Genomic DNA, 22,022 nt, shown 5'->3' on the forward strand with positions numbered 1-22,022 from the left:
TGACAGCCACATAAAGTCCAGGGAGCGCAGGTACAGCATGCACGCCAAGCACACTCTGCTTTTAACCCCGTCCGGTGCCATTACAGCTTTCATCGGATCCAGGGATGCAAGTACCAACATGCATGCTGAGCCCACTATATACTTCTCCTGGAGCCTAATGGCTACTGGTAGGTGCTATATAAGCAGACTCAGTTTTATACTGACTTTAAAACCAGCCTCCAGGGGGCAGATTAACTGGACAGGTGTGCTTGACTGCTTGGAGATCGCCACGCCTCCAATACGTACTACAAAGAAAAAATATGGAAGATTCAGCCCGCACAACCCCTAGCAGGTGCAGATTGCTATGGCGAAATACAGATACAAACGTAAAAACACAAAATGCAATCGCACACTGCAACCAGCACTCTGCCCTGCCTTTATGCTGGATGTTGAATAAGGCATTGGTGTACATTTTGGCCAAAGCGTAATAAGCCACTCACCACGTCAAGGTCGCCTTCATGAGTGGTCCCTAACACTAGTTCCTACCTTTTATGGGCCATGACAGCCATATTACAAGCTGTAATGGCACCGGACGGGGTTAAAAGCAGAGTGTGCTTGGCGTGCATGCTGTACGTGCGCTCCCTGGACTTTATGTGGCTGTCATGGCCCATAAAAGGTAGGAACTAGTGTTAGGGACCACTCATGAAGGTGACCTTGACGTGGTGAGTGGCTTATTACGCTTTGGCCAAAATGTACACCAATGCCTTATTCAACATCCAGCATAAAGGCAGGGCAGAGTGCTGGTTGCAGTGTGCAATTGCATTTTGTGTTTTTACATTTGTATCTGTATTTCGCCATAGCAATCTGCACCTGCTAGGGGTTGTGCGGGCTGAATCTTCCAAAAATCATATGTACCCTAAACTAGTACCAACAATACTGCCACCCTATTCCGTACTTTCTAAAATGGGGTAACTTTTTTGGAGTTTCTACTCTAGGAGTGCATCAGGGGGGCTTCAAATGGGACATGGTGTCAAAAATCTGCCTTCCAAAAACCGTATGGCATTCCTTTCCTTCTGCGCCCTGTCGTGTGCCCGTACAGCAGTTTACGACCACATATGGGGTGTTTCTGTAAACTACAGAATCAGGGCCATAAATAATGAGTTTTGTTTGGCTGTTAACCCTTGCTTTGTAACTGAAAAAACAATATTAAAATGGAAAATCTGCCCAAAAAGTTAAATTTTGAAATTGTATCTCTATTTTCCATTAAATTATGTGCAACACCTAAAGGGTTAACAAAGTTTGTAAAATCAGTTTTGAATACCTTGAGGGGTGTAGTTTCTTAGATGGGGTCACTTTTATGGAGTTTCTACTCTAGGGGTGCATCAGGGGGCTTCAAATGGGACATGGTGTCAAAAAAACTGTCCAGCAAAATCTGGCTTCCAAAAACCATACGGCGCACCTTTCACTCTACGCCCCGCTGTGTGGCCGTACAGTAGTTTACGACCACATTTGGGGTGTTTCTGTAAACAGCAGAGTCAGGGCAATAAAGATACAGTCTTGTTTGGCTGTTAACCCTTGCTTTGTTAGTGGAAAAAATGGGTTAAAATGGAAAATTAGGCAAAAAAATGAAATTCTCAAATTTCATACCCATTTGCCAATAACTCTTGTGCAACACCTAAAGGGTTAACGAAGTTTGTAAAATCAGTTTTGAATACCTTGAGAGGTGTAGTTTATAGAATGGGGTCATTTTTGGGCGGTTTCTATTATGTAAGCCTTGCAAAGTGACTTCAGAGCTGTAGTGGTCCCTAAAAATTGGGTTTTTGTAAATTTCTGAAAAATTTCAAGATTTGCATCTAAACTTCTAAGCCTTGTAACATCCCCAAAAAATAAAATATCATTCCCAAAATAATTCAAACATGAAGTAGACATATGGGGAATGTTAAGTCATCACAATTTTTGGGGGTATTACTATGTATTACAGAAGTAGAGAAACTGAAACTTAGAAATTTGCTAATTTTTCCAAATTTTGGGTAAATTTGGTATTTTATTATGCAAAAAAAATAAAAAATTTTGACTTTATTTTACCAGTGTCATGAAGTACAATATGTGACGAAAAACAATCTCAGAATGGCCTGGATAAGTCAAAGTGTTTTAAAGTTATCAGCCCTTAAAGTGACACTGGTCAGATTTGCAAAAAATGGCCTGGTCCTTAAGGTGAAAATGAGCCCGTTCCTTAAGGGGTTAAAGGGACGCTTCCTCCAGAATTTTTGCCTTTTTTGCATTAAGACAGTACTATGCCATTGAAAATTAAAGGGAGTCTGTCAGCTACGTTACACATATTAAACTGCCATCATTGTAGGTGAAATAAACAGGTAATAAATCGTACCTTTCCTGTAAATCTGATGTTGAAAAAACTGAGTTTGATGATATATACTAATAAGTTTGCAAGCGCCCAAGGGTATTTCCCATTGCTGCAAGTGCTCATGCCCTCTGGATACTGTCTTTGATAACTTTGTGAAAAAAGTTTTTGCTCCGGAAAGGCAGGGAGTAAAAAGTGAAAAACGGAAAATCACAAGGTCCTAAAGGTGTTAAAGACCATCTGTCAGCTAGAGCAACCTATTTAACCAGCCATAATGCCTGGTAGGGCTGATCCTGCTGAATAAAACCATACCTTTTATTAAGCCGATCCACTGTGCTGTGCAATTCTTGTTTTGAAGATTATGGAAAATAAGGCTAAAGTGCACTGAGGGAGGGCCGTAGTCACTTGGTGCACATTAACTGTTCTGCTCAGCATCGCTGGACACAATCACTCCTCCAGTTGATTGACATAGCCAGGAATCAGAAGAGACTTCTCACCTGGCTCTGAAATCCTGTGCTTGCAACAACCATTACACCCTCAGCGCATGCGCAGTAGTCTTCTGTGTGGCAGGGTGAATCAGATCTACTGCCTATACAGCAAGAGTGCACTGTGCTCTGCATGTGCGAGATTACAGGACTAGAAGAGGAGGTGCTATTGATGGCTGGATCTATCAAGTGGAAGGGGCGGGGGGAATAGCCAGCAATGCTGAGCGAAGTAGCTAAAGTGCACTGAGTGGGGTGCACTTAAACCCTTATTTGCATAATCTTTAAAACCAGGATTGCTCAATAATAAAACAAGGCAGATTTCTTAAAGGGCATCTGTCAGCAGATTTGTACCTATGAAACTGGCTGACCTGTTACATGTGCACTTGGCAGCTGAAGACATCTGTGTTGGTCCCATGTTCATATGTGCCTGCACTGCGGAGAAAAATGAAGTTTTACTATATGCAAATGAGCCTCTAGGAGCAACGGGGGTGTTGCCGTTACTCCTAAAGGCTCTGCTCATTTTGCAACTGCTGCTTCCTCTGCACTTTGATTGATAGGACCAGGTAGTGTAAACGGGATCATGTCTGGCCCTGACTTCTCTTAAAGTCAAGGTGCAGAGGGTGTAACAGTTGCAGAGAGAGCAGAGCCTCTAGGTGTAACGGCAACGCCCCCGTTGCTCCTAGAGGCTCATTTGCATTGCGGTCCCCAGTGCATGGGCAACATCCATGCAGTGGGCCGGACCCATTCACCGCACCACAAAAAAATATGACATGTCATATTTATTTGCAATGCGGAACAACGGAAAGAAACACCACGGAAGCACTCCATAGTGCTTCCGGTGTTCCGTTCCGCATCTCCGGAATTGCGGACCCATTCAAGTGAATGGGTCCGCATCCGTGATGCGTGTTGCACACGGCCGGCAGCCGTGGATTGCCGACCGGCAGTTTGTGGCCGCCATACGGCCACAGCCGCCCAACGGCCGTGTGCATGAGGCCTTATGCCATTCCTCTGATATTCCTCCTAAAAACGGAAAAAAAATTCAGTTTGTGTTAACAGTTGGGTGTGTTCCTACACCCTGTCCAAACAGTACTTACAGTGTCAAACTATGTAGGGACATGTCCCTTTGACAAGGTGAATGATAACACCCAGTTGTTAATTTATTAAAAAAATTATGATAGGAATAACAGAGGGTCAACACAACACAGAGTTATTAGTAAAGATATATCAGCTTACATTCTGCTTCCAGGTTGTAAAGGGAGCCATGTGAATTTTCCTGATATGAGCACTCTATGGCCTCATGCACACGGCCGTATTTTTGGTCCGCATCCGAGCCGCAGTTTTGGTGGCTCGGATGCGGACCCATTCACTTCAATGGGGCCGCAAAAGATGCGGACAGCACTCTGTGTGCTGTCTGCATCCGTTGCTCCGTTCCATGGTCCGCAAAAAAAAAAAATATAACCTGTCCTATTCTTGTCCGCGTTTTGCGGACAAGAATAGGCAATTATAATAATGGCTGTCCGTGCCGTTCCGCAAATTGCGGAAGGCACACGGACGCCATCCGTGTTTTGCGGATCCGCAATTTGCGGACTGAAAAACACACAACGGTCATGTGCATGAGGCCTAATACAGTGTTCCTCAACTCCAGTCTTCAGGGCCCACCTACCGGTCATGATTTGACAATGTATCCCACAGAATAAATACCCGTGGTAAGTCCTGATACATGGACACTATTTATATCACCTGCTCAATACTAAGGAAATCCTGAAAACATGACCGGCAGGTGGTCCCTGAGGACTGGAGTTAAGAAACCCTGCTCTAATAGCTAAAAGACATACAGCTTGTGGTCCAAGAGGGATTTGTGGACCCTGTGACTGTGCATCCTGCCCTGAAGGGACTATGAAGCTGCTGAGTGGAATGCCACCGTTGTCATCTTATTTATCCTCTGTCACATCTATTTGCTCAGACTTTCACGGGCACAGCCAGTCAGGAGACCTCTTTATACACTGTGGATGGTTGCTGCTCGATTCATAAAATAGTGTCTGCACACAAGAAATTTGAAGTTTTCTTCTTTTAACAGTTTTCTTTTTTACCCTTTCTAGGAAACAGATGGAAGAGCTGAGAAAATCAGGAATGTTAAGGGGAAGTCTGAACCCTGAGGAGCAGATCTCGCTGATTAGTGGTTTCAGTGATTTGAAGTCGGCATTAGAGGGCGCCATATTCATTCAAGTAAGATACTGGGTTTGCTTTAGTGTATATGCCGTAGATCTGACATATTATGTGATATCTGTACACCCTTAGTATGGTCCAGTAGCTTCCAGTACAATATCTATATACACATAACAATTGAGAAAAAAAGCTGCTCTCACCTGCTCCTTCTCTGCTGTGAGCACAGAAAAAAGCGCACCTGGATGCGGGTAACTTGAAATCCAAACGAAGGAAAAATCCAGCTCAGTCTCGCAGAGGTAAAATCGATACTTTATTGATGCGGTATAAAAATACATTCAGGAAAAACAATCTTAGTCTACATGTTTCGGGCTACTTAGAATGCGAGCCCTTACTCATGACATGAGTAAGGGCTCACATTCTAAGTAGCCCGAAACATGTAGACTAAGGGAGCATTCACAAGACCGTATAAATAGATCCGCATCCGTTCCGCAAATTTGCGGAACGGTTGCGGACCCATTCATTTCAGTGGGGCCGCAAAAGATCCGGACAGCACACCGTGTGCTGTCCGCATCCGTTGTTTCGTTCCGTGGCCCCGCAGAAAAGATAGAGCATGTCCTATTCTTGTCCGCGGTTTCGGAAAAGAATAGGCATTCTCTATATAGCGCCGGCCATGTGCAGTCCGCAAAATGCGGAACGCACACTGCCAGCATCCGTGTTTTGCGGATCCGCAATTTGCGGACCGCAAAACACTTACGGTCATGTGAATGCTTCCTAAGATTGTTTTTCCTGGATGTATTTTTATACCGCGTCAATAACGTATCGATTTTACCTCGGCGAGACTGAGCTGGATTTTGCCTTTCGTTTGAATATCTATATACAGGTGTGTCCGATTGTGTCGCAGCACAGGGATTAATGGTTCTCCCTTCCTGTGTCATTATATGGAGCTCTATTTTTGACCGAGCTGCACTGTTTCGCAAATTATACCTGTCGTGCCAGAAATGTAAAAAAAATTTAAAAATTAATTTGAAGTTTTTACAGTAGCCTTTTCCAGCCGGCTGTTCTTACAGAGGAGTTCATTGTATCTTGCATCTCTTGATACTGCCTTTCCCAGCTGGAGCTGATTTACTATAATGGGATCTGGCGGTGCTCTGGCCCTTTCCAGCTACGTCAGATATGATAAACCCCAGCGGGCCGTTCCTCTGCCAGCACATTGGCTTTAACGCTAGTGTGAAGCCTTAGGCCCTCCTACACAGTACATATAGGTACATAGTTAGTAATGTTGAAAAAAGACACAAGACCATCAAATATAAAATATGATCCTACCGTGCTGATCCAGAGGAAGGCAGATTGCCCCATGTTTGGGCTCATGCCCACGACCATATGCCCTCCAAGACATACGGTCTGTGAGCGGGCCAAATGTCTCAGAGCAGCATACATCGTGCGCACAGGAGCGCACATAATCATAGGTTACTATGATACTGTGCGCATCGGGCCGCCTGCGGGACTACTGTCCTGCACTCATATGAGTGCAGAACAATAGTTTGTGGGCGGCCCGATGCCCATAGTATCATAGTAACCTCAGATTCTGTGCGCTCCCGTGCGCACGATGTATGCTGCTCTGGGACATATGGCCCGTTCATGGTCGTGGGCATGAGCCCTTAAGAGAGAAAAAGTCTTTCCTGACTCCAAATCTGGTCAGAATACATTCCTGGATCAATGCCCCATATCTAGAAATCGAGTACAAATAGCCTGCAATGTTTTTACTTTCAAGAAAGGCTCCCAGGTCCCTCTTGAGCCTGTTCAGTGAATAGGCCATCACAACCTCCTCTGGTAGAGACTTCCATGGTCTCTCAAGCTTTTACAGTAAAGAATCCCTGTCTATGTTGATGAAATCTTCTGTCCTCTGGGAGTAGAGGATACCCTCTTGGGATGGTTACAGGCCTAGACTCTTGTTGGCCAAAAAACCCAGGCTCCCCTTACTAGGACCTCGTGCACATGACCCGCTTAAGTATTTCGGTACTCAAACCACAGATCCACAAAATACGAATACTTTCCTTTCTCACTCACAGCTGACTATTCTTGTCTGGAATGTGGACAGAATAGGGAATTTTCTATAATTTGCTGAACGGCCACAAGGATCCACAAAAACCAATGACGTGTGCATGAACCTATGGAAATGAGTGGGTCAGGGGGCATTCACACGACTGTATGTATTCATGTTGCATATGTGGTTTTTCTCAGACCCATTGGGTCCATGATCCGCATTTGCGGCCAAAAATAGGACATGTTCTATCTGGTGGAACGCACACGGACGTCATAATATTTTGCAGATCTCAGTTTTGTAGACGGCAAAATACATACGGTCGTGTGAATGCACTCAAAGCGCGCTGTCCACAAAAATGCAGCTAGCACATGGATGAAAAATCTGGGCATGAGGCCTTAAAGAATCTTGTACATAGGGCGATGAGGCGCCTCAGTATATGTGATGGTTTAGTAATCAGTATGATCGTTCTGCTCCTGCTACAATAGAAGTCAGCTCTCAATCTTCAGACTTCCTGGTGATGGTCTTATGTTTATTGACAGCAGCCAATCAGAGGAGGCAGAGCTGTAGAGAGGAGCAGTCTGAACCAATGATAAGACAGGGGGCGTGTTTCAGACCTTGGACTCCCCATAGGCTCTGTAGCTAAATTGTAGTCACAGATCACAGGTCTGACCTAATGGAGCTCAGCTAAAAGGCATTTAAAAAAGAGCAATCTGTAAAATATGAATAGCAGGTAGTCATCCTCTGTAAGCACTTATTTTATTTCTCGACCGGAGGGACGCTTTAAATGTAGAGTTCATTTTGCTGAACACTAAGGGGATTTATCAAAAGTGGTGTAAAGGAAAGCTGGCTTACTTGCTCATAGCAACCAGTCAGAATACACCTTTCATTTTTCAGAGCTCCTTTGGAAATAAAAGGTGGAATCTGATTTACAACAGCTTGACAACTCACCCTATCAGTGTTTTACAGCTTTAAAATCGACAGTATTTGTTATTTAAGTCATGAAGCTGAGTATCGGGGTATGTTTATACAGGGGGATTCAAAAGGGATAGAGCAAATGTAAAATCATGTAGTTGAAGTAAACAAATTCTGCTCATTGAAAAATTTAAGGTGTGCTGTGATTGGTTGCTATGAAAGATGTGCTGTGATTGGTTTCTGTGGGAAACAAAGTCAGTTTTCTTTTATACAGTTTTTATTTTAGGTTAGTTTAACCCCTTAATCCACCATGACGTACCACCTCTATTTTCCTTTAACTCTTGTGGAATACCTAAAATTGGGTCATTTATGGGTGGTTTCTACTATGTAAGCCCCCACAAAGTGACTTCAGAACTGAACTTGTCCTTTTAAAAAGTGGGTTTTGGAAATTTTCTTAAAAATTTTAAGAATTGTTTCTAAAATTCTAAGCCTTCTAAAGTCCCAAAAATGTTTTATTACATTTTCAAAATGAAGTAGACATATGGGGAATGTAAAGTAATAAATATTTTGTGAGGTATCACTATCTACCTTAAAGGGGTTGTCTGGGTTCAGAGCTGAACCCGGACATACCCATAATTTCACCCAGGCAGCCGCCCTGATGTTAGCATCGGAGCATGTCATGCCCTGCGCGGGCTCTTTTATTTACAATAACACACTGTCGGGCGGAGGCTTCCACCCAGCAGTCTGTTCGGTGACGTCACCGGCTCTGATGGGCGGGCTTTAGCGCTGCCCTAGCCGTTTTACAGGCTAGGCCAGCACTAAAACCTGCCCATCAGTGCCGGTGACATCACCGGGCTCACTGCTGGGTGGAAGCCTCCACCTGGCAGCCCCATAGAGAGCCCGGTACGTCACCGGAACTCCAGAAAATGCCTTTTCCCTACACGATTTAGCACAGGGCAAAGGAGAGCATCGGAGCATGAACTGCTCCGATGCTCAAGTCAGTGGGGCTGCCTGGGTGAAAATGGGGATATGTCCGGGTTCAGAGCTGAGAAACAAAATTGCTAATTTTTACAAATTTTCAGGAAATTTAGGATTTTTTTAAAATAAATAAAGGTGATTTAGATTGACTCAAATTTACCACTATTATGAACTACAACGTGTCACAAGAAAACAATCTCAGAATGGCTTGGATAAGTAAAAGTGTTCCAAAGGTATAACCACACAAAGTATCAGATTTCCAAAATTTGGCTTGGTCCTGAAGGTGAAAAATGGCTCGGTACTGAAGGGGTTAAAACTTTTACCCAATGGTCCAGTTTTAAAGGGAATCTGTCACCAGTTTTATGCTGCTAGGTCCTAACAGCTCCAGCACATGTTTTTTTTCCATATGAATCAGCAGCAGGTGGGCAGGGAGAGCCAGGAGCTCATGAATATTGGGGCTCGTTCGGCATGTGCTCGAGCTGTATGGCACAAGATTTTAGCAAAATGGCTGGGTCAATTAAACAAAGTGACCCAGCACTTTGCTAAGGGTATCTGTCACTAGTATATGTTTATGTTATGGTCTTGGTTAGGAGACCATAAAACTGGTGACTGATTCCCCTTAAGATGGCAACAACATAGTTTTTGGGTGTTGGAATTTGAAAGAACAGGATCTGTTGTGACAGTACCGTGAAATTTTCAGAATAAATTTGTAAATCTGCATAGAAACGGCATTTTGCGTTGGGTAAAGTAGTTCGAAACCACTGGCTGCTTAGGTCATGGGAAGAGTCCAAGCCGCCCAAAGACTACAGAAAAGACAGACAGTACGTGTATGAGCGCAGTCCTAGAAAGTCAATCAGGGTGACTAGCATGTGCCACAAACCATGGTATGCCGTATCTTACCCAAACGTCTGCGTTGTAAGCCATACAGATTACAATCTCTCCAGGAGAATTTTGCATTGGCTTGTAGGAGACAGATTCGCTGACTGTCTGGTGTCCAGCAATGAGGCTACCTCAATTACCACAATGATAGAAGCTGGGGCTTGGAAAATCTATGCGCCCTTTTTTGGAGGGACTCACCTAAAATACATGTGTTTTGTTCAATGGGCAGGCGCAAAGTTCCTTTTTTTGCCAAGCATACGGTCACTGGCCGCATCTATTTGGAAATGTTAAAGGGGTTTTCCGAGATTTTCATACTGAAGACCTATCCTCACAGGAGCGCTGGTGCCTTCTTAAATAGCGGAGGATACGTCATCAGTCTTAAAATCTTGGAAAACCCTTTTAAAGGAATGACACAGATAGGGGAAGATCTGCCAAATGTAGTCAGAAGGTTGCTGCTACATTTCTAGTTGGATGTTTGCTGATACCTTAATTGGAACACTGGATTGGCCATGCTGGAATAAACGATTTACCAATGTTGTACTGGCCGGCACAGTTGCTAGACGTGACTTCTTTCTGTGAGGGAAAAAAAGTAAAGCCCGGGGAGGACAACCCGTTTACCTATGAGGTAACATGAAGAACAATTTGTAACACAATTTAACCAACCTCTTTTGACTTCCTTCATGTCTAGCATAGGCAAGTATGGGCATATGCCATGTTTGGATTTTGTAATCTGCCAGCTTTTGCAATAAAATTGAACTGGGATTTAATCATGCTGTTGCCGAAGATGATGATCTTCTTTTAATGAGTTTGTGCTTGTCTTTGCTTGTTGTTCTTGTTGGGATGTGGTGGATTGTGCTACTGTAAAATGGCAAGCTGATTATGGTCACGTAACACCCACAAACTTGAATGGATTTTATGTAGTAGACTAATACAAAGTAGCAAGTACGTGTGAAGTGAAAAGAAAATCATACATGGTTTTTAAAATGTTAATAAATAAAAATATGCAAAGTGTGGCATGCATTTGTATTCACCCCCCCCCCCCCCCCCGAGTCAGTACTTTGTAGGCTTTGTAGGACCAACTTTCTTTGCGTCTGTGAACAACAATTTTCAAATCTTTCCACAGATTCTAAATGGGATTTAGGTCTGGACTTTGACTGGGCCATTCTAATATTCTAATACATGACTATGCTGTGATCTAAACTATTCCATTATATCTGTGACTGTATATTTAGCGCCCTTGTCCTACTGGAAGGTGAACCTTTGCCCCAGTCTCAAGTCTTTTGGATTGCCCTGTATTTAGCTCCATCCATCTTCCCATCAACTCTGACTAGCTTTCCTGTGCCTGATGAAAAAAAGTGTGGTGTTCAGGGTGATGTGCAGTGTTAGTTTTCCGCCACGCATAGTGGTTTATATTTAGGCTGAAAAGTTCAACTCTGATCTAATCTCACCAGAGCACATTCTTCCACTTATTTGCTGTGTTCCCTACATGGCTAGTGGCAAACTGCAACCATGACTTCTTATGGCTTTTTTCTTATCACTCTTCCATAAAGGCCAGATTTGTGGAGTACATGACTAATAGTTGTCCTGTGGACAGATTCTCCCACTTGAGCTGTGGAGCTCTGCAGCTCCTCCAGAGTGACCATTGGCCTCTTGGATGCTTCTCTAATTTGTGCTCTCCTAGCCTGGGCTGTCAGTTTAGGTGGATGGCCATGTCTTGGTACGTTTGCAGTTGTGCCATACTCCTTCTATTTTCAGATGATGGATTGAACAGTGCTCTGTGAGATGTTCAGAGCTTGGGATACTTTTTACAACCTAACCCTGCTTTAGGTCTCATGCACACAGCCATGTTCCACGGCGGAGAGTGGTCCGTGGTAACCCGTCCGGGATTCCTGTTGACAGCAGGAGCGCACGGGTGTATTACTGTAGTGCAGCGGCGGCATGAAGCGCACAGCGTCATAGCAACCAATGACGCCGTGCCCTCCTGCTGTCAACAGGAATCCCAGCCGGGTTACCACGGACCGCTCTCGGCCGTGGAACACAGCCGTGTGCATGAAGCCTTACACTTCTCCACAACTTTATCCCTGACCTGTCTGGTGTGTTCCTTTTGCTTTCATGATGCTGTTTGATCACTAATGTTCTCCAACAAACCTCTGAGGCCTTCACAGAACAGCTGCAGTTGTGATGAGAATAAATTACACACAGGTGGACTTCTATTTACTAATTAGGTGACTTCGGAAGGCAATTGGTCACACTGGAATTTTTTAGGGGTATAATAACATAATCATAATAATAAAAAACAATTGTGGAGCATATTTTCATATAAGGCTACATGCACACGACAGTGAAAAAAAATCAGTTAAAAACTGACATTTTTAACAAACGTTTTTTTTCCACTGATGCCTTTCTGAGAAACAGACGTTAAAAATTGACCCATTCAATTGTATGGGGGCAGTCTGTCAGTGAAAAATGGACAAGACAGAGCAGATTCTATTTTTTTACGTCCGTTTTTCACTGACAGTCAAAAAAACTGCCATGTGAATAACCCCATAGACTATCATTGGTCTTAAAATGGACGCGTGATGGCCGTTAAATAAATGTACATCACATGTCCGTTTTTATGTGCATGTAGCCTAACTCTGTGTGTTGTGACACTATCTAATCAATTATGCCAGTGTCAGGCTGTTCAGGAACAAACCCCCAGCTGGTAACACCCATTTTGACTTTTATTGCAGACTGCTGGCGACCTCTAGAAGGAAAAATAGGGGAATGACACAATATAGAGTCATAAAAATTGATGCTCCAAAAATATTAGTACATTGGGAATACAAGTACCGTAGTTACTACGGGCCCAATTACATGGCCACTGCACCAAAATTCCGCCTGCGGCGGCATAGTGTCTGCCTCACATTGTTTTCAATGGAAAATACTGCTGAAGTTCCCATGTCAGTGATTTATAGCCATGACATGTCCTTTCTTAGGGAAGTGTCCAGACAGCTGCCCCTTGGAGCCGCAGTGGGTGTCCGCTTGCGATTTAGCTCCATTCCTTTGAGCTAAGCCGCAAGTGGTTCTGCTGCATCCACATTTAATAACCGCGGCAGATACCGTGGTGGTTCCGCCGCTGTATACACGTCGGATTTTGAAAATGCTTTGTGTGAACAGGCCCTAAGACATAGGCTCCTTTCACACGGGCGAGTTTTCCGCGCGGGTGCAATGCTTGAGTTGAACGCATTGCACCCGCACTGAATCAGGACCCATTCATTTCTATGGGGCTGTTCACATGAGTGGTGATTTTCACGCATCACTTGTGCGTTGCGTGAAATCGCAGCAAGCTCTATTTGGTGCGTTTTTCACGCAACGCAGGCCCCATAGAAGCAAGTGCGGTTGCGGTGCGATTTTCACGCACGGTTGCTGGGAGACGATTGGGATGGAGACCCGATCATTATTATTTTCCCTTGTAACATGGTTATAAGAGAAAATAATAGCATTCTGAATACAGAATGCATAGTACAATAGCGCTGGAGGGGTTAAAAAAATAAAAAAAATAAATTTAACTCCCCTTAATCCACTTGATCGCGCAGCCGGCATCTCTTCTGTCTTGTTCTTTGCTGTGTGCAGGAAAATGACCTGTGGTGACGTCACTCCGGTCATCACATGATCCATCACCATGGTAAAAGATCATGTGACGGACCATGTGATGACCGGAGTGACGTCACCACAGGTCTTTTTCCTGCACACAGCAAAGAAGAAGACAGAAGAGAAGTTAGGCTGCGCGATCAAGTGGATTAAGGTGAGTTAAATTATTTTTTATTTTTTTTAACCCCTCCAGCGCTATTGTACTATTCATTCTGTATTCAGAATGCTATTATTTTCCCTTTATAACCATGTTATAAGGGAAAATAATACAATCTACAGAACACAGATCCCAAGCCCGAACTTCTGGGAAGAAGTTCGGGTTTGGGTACCATACATGCCGATTTTTCTCACTCGCGTGCAAAACGCATTGCAATGTTCCCGTGTGAAAGAGGCCATACAGGTCAGAACAAGTGACAGGGCATCTGGGGTTGGCCACGTTCTGGCTACTGTTGACCAATGTGTATGTTAGATCACTATATGACACTTACTAATATAGCCTTTGTTGATATTCTGTACCATTTTCTATATTGGTTAAGCCATGTCACCTTGTTGGTGAAATCTTTTGTGCTGTCCTCATAGAGGTCCTGTCCATAAGATGGCCACTGATGGAGGGTGTTGTGACCAGGCACATCACTCAGCCTCCTGTATTCACACACTGCGTGTGCACTGAACAGTGCGAATGGTAGTTGTTAATGTTTAATCCTTCTGTTGTATTTTATTCCTCTTTCCCTGTAGCACATGTAATAGTAATGATTACTGTGCATTAAGGGGACCTCATGGTTTGAGAAGATGCAGCTATAAAAGCCTGGAGAAGTGATGACGCAGGTTGCTCTTATTATAAATCCTTTTCTGCTCCTGTTCCCGGGTGTGGTATAAGTGCCAGAAATTGCAGCACTTCTTAAAAATTTCCTTTTATGTTTTATTATGACTGGCTGCCATTTTTTCCTGGATAAAACATGTTATTACTTGAATAAGCAACATATGCCAATTCACAGTAATAGGGTGAGTCGCAGGACCGGCTAATGGATGCACTTACTGCATAATGGTATTACTTAGTAAGTCGTCTCTGTGACACCTAGATTTATGTCAGATTTTTATTGGCTAATAACTTAATAATTATTCCTAATAAATGTGACCAGCAACTAGTGATTTTTTTAAATAAAAACAGCAGAGACAAAGAGGGAGCTTACTGCCCTCCATCTATCTATTGGTCTGAAAACTCATCATCTTTTTCATGAAAAAGTTGTGCAGCAGCGGTGGCATCGTACTGTATAATGCAGCTAGTGAAGAATCTCTTCTTAAAGAAAGAGACGCTACCTGTCTATAAACCATTGGTTGGCATAGGAAAATAAAGTTTCTCCAAAATTAATAGGTGACAGATCTTTTCTTTAGGAAGAGATAGTCAGTTTCCCTATGTAGGGCCACTCGTGTACAATAACCAGATTCTGATCTGAGAATATTATATACAGAGATGTCAGTGATAATTTTCCATTGATTTGTGAAATATGGCAATTTGTTTCGGTGAAATGTGAGCATTTGAGTCTGGCTGAAATAGATTATTTTGTGAGCGCCTATTGGGGATCTGGACTGATGTAAAGCCAACGGACCTCCTGACTTTCCCTCAATGGTACGTGTCAGTGTAGATATGGATCGGGCGGTTGCGTTTTAAAGGGGTTGTCTCATCATAGACAATGGGGGCATATCGCTAGGATATGCTCCCATTCTCTTATAGGTGCAGGTCCCACAGCTGGGACCTGCACCTATATCGAGAATGGAGCCCCACAAGATGGTTGTTGGAGGACTCTGGTCCGGACACCACCAAGCCGGATCCCCATAGAAGTGAATGGGAGTGCACCACGCATGACTGGCCACCGTTCCCATTCACTTCTATGGGCTTGACGGAAATAGCCGGACAGGAGCTCGGCTATTTTCGCAATATGCCCCCATTGTCTGTCATGAGACAACCCCTTTAGCTGCCCGATCATTTTGTTATCAGGAAGATTAGCTGTTGCCAAAGATATCATGCATAGACTCTTTTTCCTATGTCTCCATCCAGTACCCCCTCCTTGAATCCTAATGCTCTGTAGGGACTCCAGGGAAGATGCAGTGAGGTACGTGTCCATCAGTGTCCGACTGGGGTGCCTTAAGGCCAACAGGTAAATTATTTTTAGGGGCCCACTGTTAAGTTTAATGCAAATATTATCTGCTCACACAGCAGCAGGACAATACAAGATGATTGTTTATGGGGGTCCCTGCAGCAACTTCGAGAAGGCAGGATCGCTGATTAACCCCTTAGGGACCCGTGACGTACATGTACTTCATGGTGATCGGGCGGGTGCAGGAGCTGCGCCTGCCCAATCAGCAGCAGGGTTCCGGCAGTCACTGATAAAAAGTCATTTTCCCCAAATAAAGTAAAAAAAAAAAAGTAGACATATTAGGTATCGCCGCGTCCGTATCAACCGGCTCTATAAACATATGACATGACCTAACCCCTCAGATGAACACCGTAAAAAAAATAAAAATAACAGTTTGCTTAATAAACCATTTTTTTGTCACCTTACATCACTAAAAGTACACCACCAAGCGATCAAAAAGGCGTATGCCCGCCAAAATAGTACAAATCTAACCGTTGCCTCATCCCGCAAAAAATGAGCCCCTACCTAAGACAATAGCCCAAAAAATTTAAAAACTATGGCTTAGAATATGGAGACACTAAAACATAGTTTTTTTTGTTTTAAAAATGCTGTTATTGTGTAAAACTTAAGTAAATTTAAAAAAATATATACATATTAGGTATTGCCGCATCCGTAAAAACCTGCTCTATAAAAATATCACATTACCTAATCCCTCAGGTGAACACCGTAAAAAATAAAAAAATTAAAACAGTGTAAAAAAAGCTTTTTTTTAAAAAAAATTTTATTTTATTTTTTGTCACCTTACATTGCAAAAAGTGTAATAGCAAGCGATGAAAAAGCCATACGCACCCCAAAATAGTGCCAATCAAATCGTCATCTCCTCCCGCAAAAATCATACCCTACCTAAGATAATCGCCCAAAAACTGAAAAAAATATGGCTCTCAGACTATGGAGACACTAAAACATGATTTTTTTTGTTTCAAAAATGAAATCATTGTGTAAAACCTACATAAATAAAATAAAAAAGTAGACATATTAGGTATCGCCGCATCCGTAATAACCTGCTATATAAAAATATCACATGACCTAACCCCTCAGGTGAATACCGTAAAAAATTTAAACGGTGTAAAAAAAGCAAAAAGTGTAATAGCAAGCCAATAAAAAAATCATATGCACTCTATAATAGTACCAATCAAACCGTCATCTCATCCCGAAAAAAATTAGCCCCTACACAAGACAGTCGCCCAAAAAATAAATAAAACTACGGCTTTCAGAATGTGGAGACACTAAAAAATCTTTTTTTTTTTTTTTTAAATGCTTTGTTATGTAAAACTGAAACAAACAAACAAAAAAAGGAGTCATAGTTGGTATTGTCGTATCTGTAACAACCTGCTCTATAAAATTACCACCTGATCTAACCTGTCAGATGAACATTGTAAATAACAAAGAATAAAAACGGTGCCAAAACAGCTATTTTTGTTACCTTGCCTCACAAAAAGTGCCCAAAAATAGTACCAACAAAACTGACACCTTATCCTGTAGTTTCCAAAATGGGGTAACTTTTTTGGAGTTTCTACCCTAGGGGTGCATCGGGGGGCTTCAAATGGGACATGGTGTCAAAAAACCAGTCCAGCAAAATCTGCCTTCCAAAAACCGTATGGCGTTCCTTTCCTTCTGCGCAATGCCGTGTGCCCGTACAGCAGTTTACGACCACATATGGGGTGTTTCTGTAAACTACAGAATCAGGGCCATAAATATTAAATTTTGTTTGGCTGTTAACCCTTGCTTTGTAACTGGAAAAAATTGATACAAATGGGAAATCTGCCAAAAAAGTGAAATTTTGAAATTTTATCTCTATTTTCCATTAATTCTTGTGGAACACCTAAAGGGTTAACAAAGTTTTTAAAATCTGTTTTGAATACCTTGAGGGGTGTAGTTTGTAAAATGTGGTAATTTTGGGGTGGTTTCTATTATGTAAGGCCTCCTGCACACGACCGTTGTGTGCACCCGTGGCCGTTGTGCCGTTTTCCGTTTTTTTTCGCGGACCCATTGACTTTCAATGGGTCCGTGGAAAAATCGGAAAATGCACCGTTTTGCAGCCGAGGCCGTGATCCGTGTATCCTGTCCGTCAAAAAAATATGACCTGTCCTATTTTTTTGACGGACAACGGTTCACGGACCCATTCAAGTCAATGGGTCCGTGAAAGAACACGGATGCACACAAGATTGGCATCCGTGTCCGTGATCCGTGGCCGTAGGTTGCTTTCATACAGACGGATCCGAAGATCCGTCTGCATAAAAGCTTTTTCTGATCTAAGTTTTCACTTCGTGAAAACTCATTTCCGACAGTATATTCTAACACAGAAGCGTTCCCATGGTGATGGGGACGCTTCTAGTTAGAATACACTGCAAACTTTGTACAAGACTGCCTCCTGCTGCCTGGCAGCACCCGATCTCTTACAGGGGGATATGATAGCACAATTAACCCCTTCAGGTGCATCATATTCCCCTGTAAGAGATCAGGGCTGCCAGGCAGCAGGGGGCAGACCCCCCCCTCCCCAGTTTAAATATCGTTGGTGGCACAGTGTGCGCCCACCATCGCCCCCCCTCCCTCCCTCTATTGTAATAAATCGTTGGTGGCACAGTGTGCCCCCACCATCGCCCCCCCTCCCTCTCTCTATTGTATTAAATCGTTGGTGGCACAGTGTGCCCCCACCATCGCCCCCCTCCCTCCCTCTTTTGTATTAAATCGTTGGTGGCACAGTGTGCCCCCACCATCGCCCCCCCTCCCTCCCTCTATTGTATTAAATCGTTGGTGGCACAGTGTGCCAACCACCATCGCACCCCCCCCTCCCTCTATAGCAGTAACATTGGTGGCAGTGTGCGGTCTCCCATTCCCCCCCCCCCCATCATTGGTGGCAGCGGAGTTCCGATCGGAGTCCCAGTTTAATCGCTGGGGCTCCGATCGGTAACCATGGCAACCAGGAAGCTACTGCAGCCCTGGTTGCCATGGTTACTTAGCAATAGTACAACAGTAGAGGATTCATACTTACCTGCTTGCTGCTGCAATGTCTGTGAACGGCCGTGAGCTCCTCCTACTGGTAAGTGACAGTTCTTTAGCAATGCGCCGCACAGACCTTTCACTTACCAGTAGGTGGAGCTCCCGGCCGGACACAGACATCGCAGCAGCAAGCAGGTAAGTATGAATCTTCTACTGTTGTACTATTGCTAAGTAACCATGGCAACCAGGGCTGCAGTAGCGTCCTGGTTGCCATGGTTACCGATCGGAGCCCCAGCGATTAAACTGGGACTCCGATCGGAACTCCGCTGCCACCAATGATGGGGGGGGGGAATGGGAGACCGCACACTGCCACCAATGTTACTGCTATAGAGGGAGGGTGGGGGGGCGATGGTGGTTGGCACACTGTGCCACCAACGATTTAATACAATAGAGGGAGGGAGGGGGGGGCGATGGTGGGCGCACACTGTGCCACCAAAGATTTATTACAATAGAGGGAGGGAGGGGGGGGGGCGATGGTGGGCGCACACTGTGCCACCAACGATATTCAAACTGGGGAGGGGGGGGGGCTGCCCTGATCTCTTACAGGGGAATATGATAGTACAATTAACCCCTTTAGGTGCCGCACCTGAAGGGGTTAATTGTGCTATCATATCCCCCTGTAAGAGATCGGGTGCTGCCAGGCAGCAGGGGGCAGTCTTGTACAAAGTTTGTAGTGTATTCTAACCTGAAGCGTCCCCATCACCATGGGAACGCCTCTGTGTTAGAATATACTGTCAGATCTGAGGTTCACGAAGTAGCTCATATCCGACAGTATATTCTAACATAGAGGCGTTCCCATGGTGATGGGGACGCTTCAAGTTAAAATATACCATCGGATTGGAGAAAACTCCAATCCGATGGTATAAAAGAACTCCAGACTTTACATTGAAAGTCAATGGAGACGGATCCGTTTGAAATGGCACCATATTGTGTCAACATCAAACGGATCCGTCCCCATTGACTTGCATTGTAATTCAGGACGGATCCGTTTGGCTCTGCACGGCCAGGCGGACACCAAAACCGACTTTTTTTTCATGTCCGTGGATCCTCCAAAAATCAAGGAAGACCCACGGACGAAAAAACGGTCACGGATCACGGACCCACGGACCCCGTTTTTGCATGAGGCCTAAGCCTCACAAAGTGACTTCAGACCTGAACTGGTCCTAAAAAATTTCAAGATTTGCCTCTAAACTTCTAAGTTTTTCTATTTTTGCAGGTATTACTATCTATTAGAAAAGAGAAATTGAAATTGTGAAATTCGCGAATTTTTCCCAATTTTTGGTAAATTTTGAATTTTTTTATAAATAAAAAGAAAAAATGTTTACTAAATTTTAACAGTGTCATGAAGTACAAAATACGTGACGAGAAAACAATCTCAGAATGGCCTGGATAAGTAAAAGCGTTTTAAAGTTATTACCACATAAAGTGACACTGGTCAGATTTGCAAAAAATTGCCTGGTCCTAAAGGTGAAGAATGGCAGGGTCCTGAAGGGGTTAAAAAGAATGCTTGCTGGCCTTCCTCTGCGCCTAGAAGTAATCTCAGCAACCTGATGTATCTATATTATTAAACTGTGTAGTTTATTAAATAATCTACCCAGTTTTTATGTGAAAACAGGCTGGTTGAGATTCTGTACGCTGTCTATCTATATGTAGTACAGTCAGGGCCGGCGCTACCATAAGGCAGACCAAGCGGCTGCCTTAGGGCGCGCCCTGCGCAGGGCGGAAGAATGAATGAATGCTTTTTTATTTTTTCACTTACTTGAACCCGCCTTGCGTGTGCCGCCCGGCGTCCGCGGCGCTCGTCGGGCTCGTAGTCAGGGCAACAGAACAACAGATCATTGGATTATGGATACCACCAGACCCGCCCCCAGCCTGCGTGTGCGGACAGTGCGGCTGTGCAGGCCGTCGTAGTCAGGGCAACAGTAGTGTAGTAGTACACAACAGAATAAAGTTTCAAAGATAGATGAGATAGGCATAGGCAGATTCATTAGGCTCAGCCCGCCACTCAGGCTGCCTCAAGTCACCTGGCTGCACAAGGGGGCGTGACTGACTGGTGGTGTCACTGGTGTGTGAGAGCGGCGGCGGGTAGCGCAGCGGCAGCCGCAGGTACCATAGGCGAGGCTCGAGCTGACTGATTGTGTCTGAGTCAGACAGACACAGGCAGCCGCGCCCGCCAGTAAGATTAGATCAGAATCTGATTTGATTCAGTCATTCAGATCAGAGTTAGACCGTAGACGCAAACGCACTTTGGCAGCCAGCACCAGCAGGAGACCTGGTCAGGACAGGTCAGGACTTGTTAGGGTAGGTTCCAATTGAATTTTGAATGTTATTTTATAATAATTAATTTAATATAATAAGATGAGCACCCATGAGCGCAAAGCGCTAGGCAAGCTAGCGCACACACTGACTAGCGCCAGAGCAGAGGCGCTCAGGCTTAGCACGGCATCAATGACGTGTTTAAAAAAATTAATTACAAAACAACAATCATTAATATTGATGCCGTGCTAAGCCTGAGCGCCTCTGCTCTGGCGCTAGTTTGTGTGACGGTGACATGATGGAGCCTGGAGGGAGGGCCGGGGGGACAATGTAAATGTCTTTACTCTGAGTATATCACTGTATGTGACATGGGAATGGGGCTAGGCCGCCAGGAAGAGTCGGCCGGGGGGGGGGGGGGGGGGGGGAGAATGATGTGCCATGGGGCCTGGGGGGGTAAAATGTAACACAATAGGGGGTAATGATGTGATCATGGATGTGGCCAGGGCCGTCCGGGCGGGGGAATAATGATGTGATCATGGATGGGGCCAGGGCCGTCTGGGGGGGGAGGGCGCCAAAATGTAGCTTCGCTTGTGTTGTCAAAAATCCTTGCACCAGCCCTGAGTACAGTCAGTGGTTATGGAGGACTGGAGGCCCACCGAGGGATTCAGCTGTCCCCCTGTGGGCCTGTCCAGGGGCAGTTATGTCACTGGAGCCTCCCCAGACTCAAGATAAAAAGTAGCTGGAGTCCTCGGAGGCATATCAGAATTCAAAGAAGGGAAGCGCTCTCAAAGTGTCCTTTCTTGGAAGGCTGGGGAATACAGGGACCAATCATGGAGAATTGCAGAGAAGGGGTGGAAGTTATTTAGGCAGCATATCTCACTGTATGCCTATACAGTTAGATACGTCACAGCCTTCCTTTAAAAGATATATGTACTGTGTCCTCCCAACTAATACCCCCAGTTAGTGTTAGGCAATATACCGATATTTATGATATACTGCGGTATTAAGAAATTACCGTGGTATTTTAGTGACGTCATAGGGGCAGTCACACGTCAGTGCTGACTGCTTCTATGCTTCCAGTGCACATTCCAACAGTACGTCTGCCAGCCGCACAGTGGAGAAGGAGGGAGTCCCTC

At 44.4% G+C, this 22,022-nt stretch overlaps 1 protein-coding gene across 1 annotated transcript in view; it reads left to right on the forward strand.

Annotated features, from left to right (window-relative positions):
• CRYL1 (crystallin lambda 1) overlaps positions 1–22,022 on the forward strand; it is a 263,185-nt gene that overhangs the window by 101,623 nt on the left and 139,540 nt on the right. The window contains exon 3 of the mRNA XM_044284099.1: positions 4,923–5,049. Within this exon, the coding sequence (XP_044140034.1) occupies positions 4,923–5,049 (127 nt within the window). The remainder of the gene's footprint in view (positions 1–4,922; positions 5,050–22,022) is intronic.

This window comes from Bufo gargarizans, chromosome 3 (assembly GCF_014858855.1).
Source record: "Bufo gargarizans isolate SCDJY-AF-19 chromosome 3, ASM1485885v1, whole genome shotgun sequence".
NCBI lineage: Eukaryota > Metazoa > Chordata > Amphibia > Anura > Bufonidae > Bufo > Bufo gargarizans.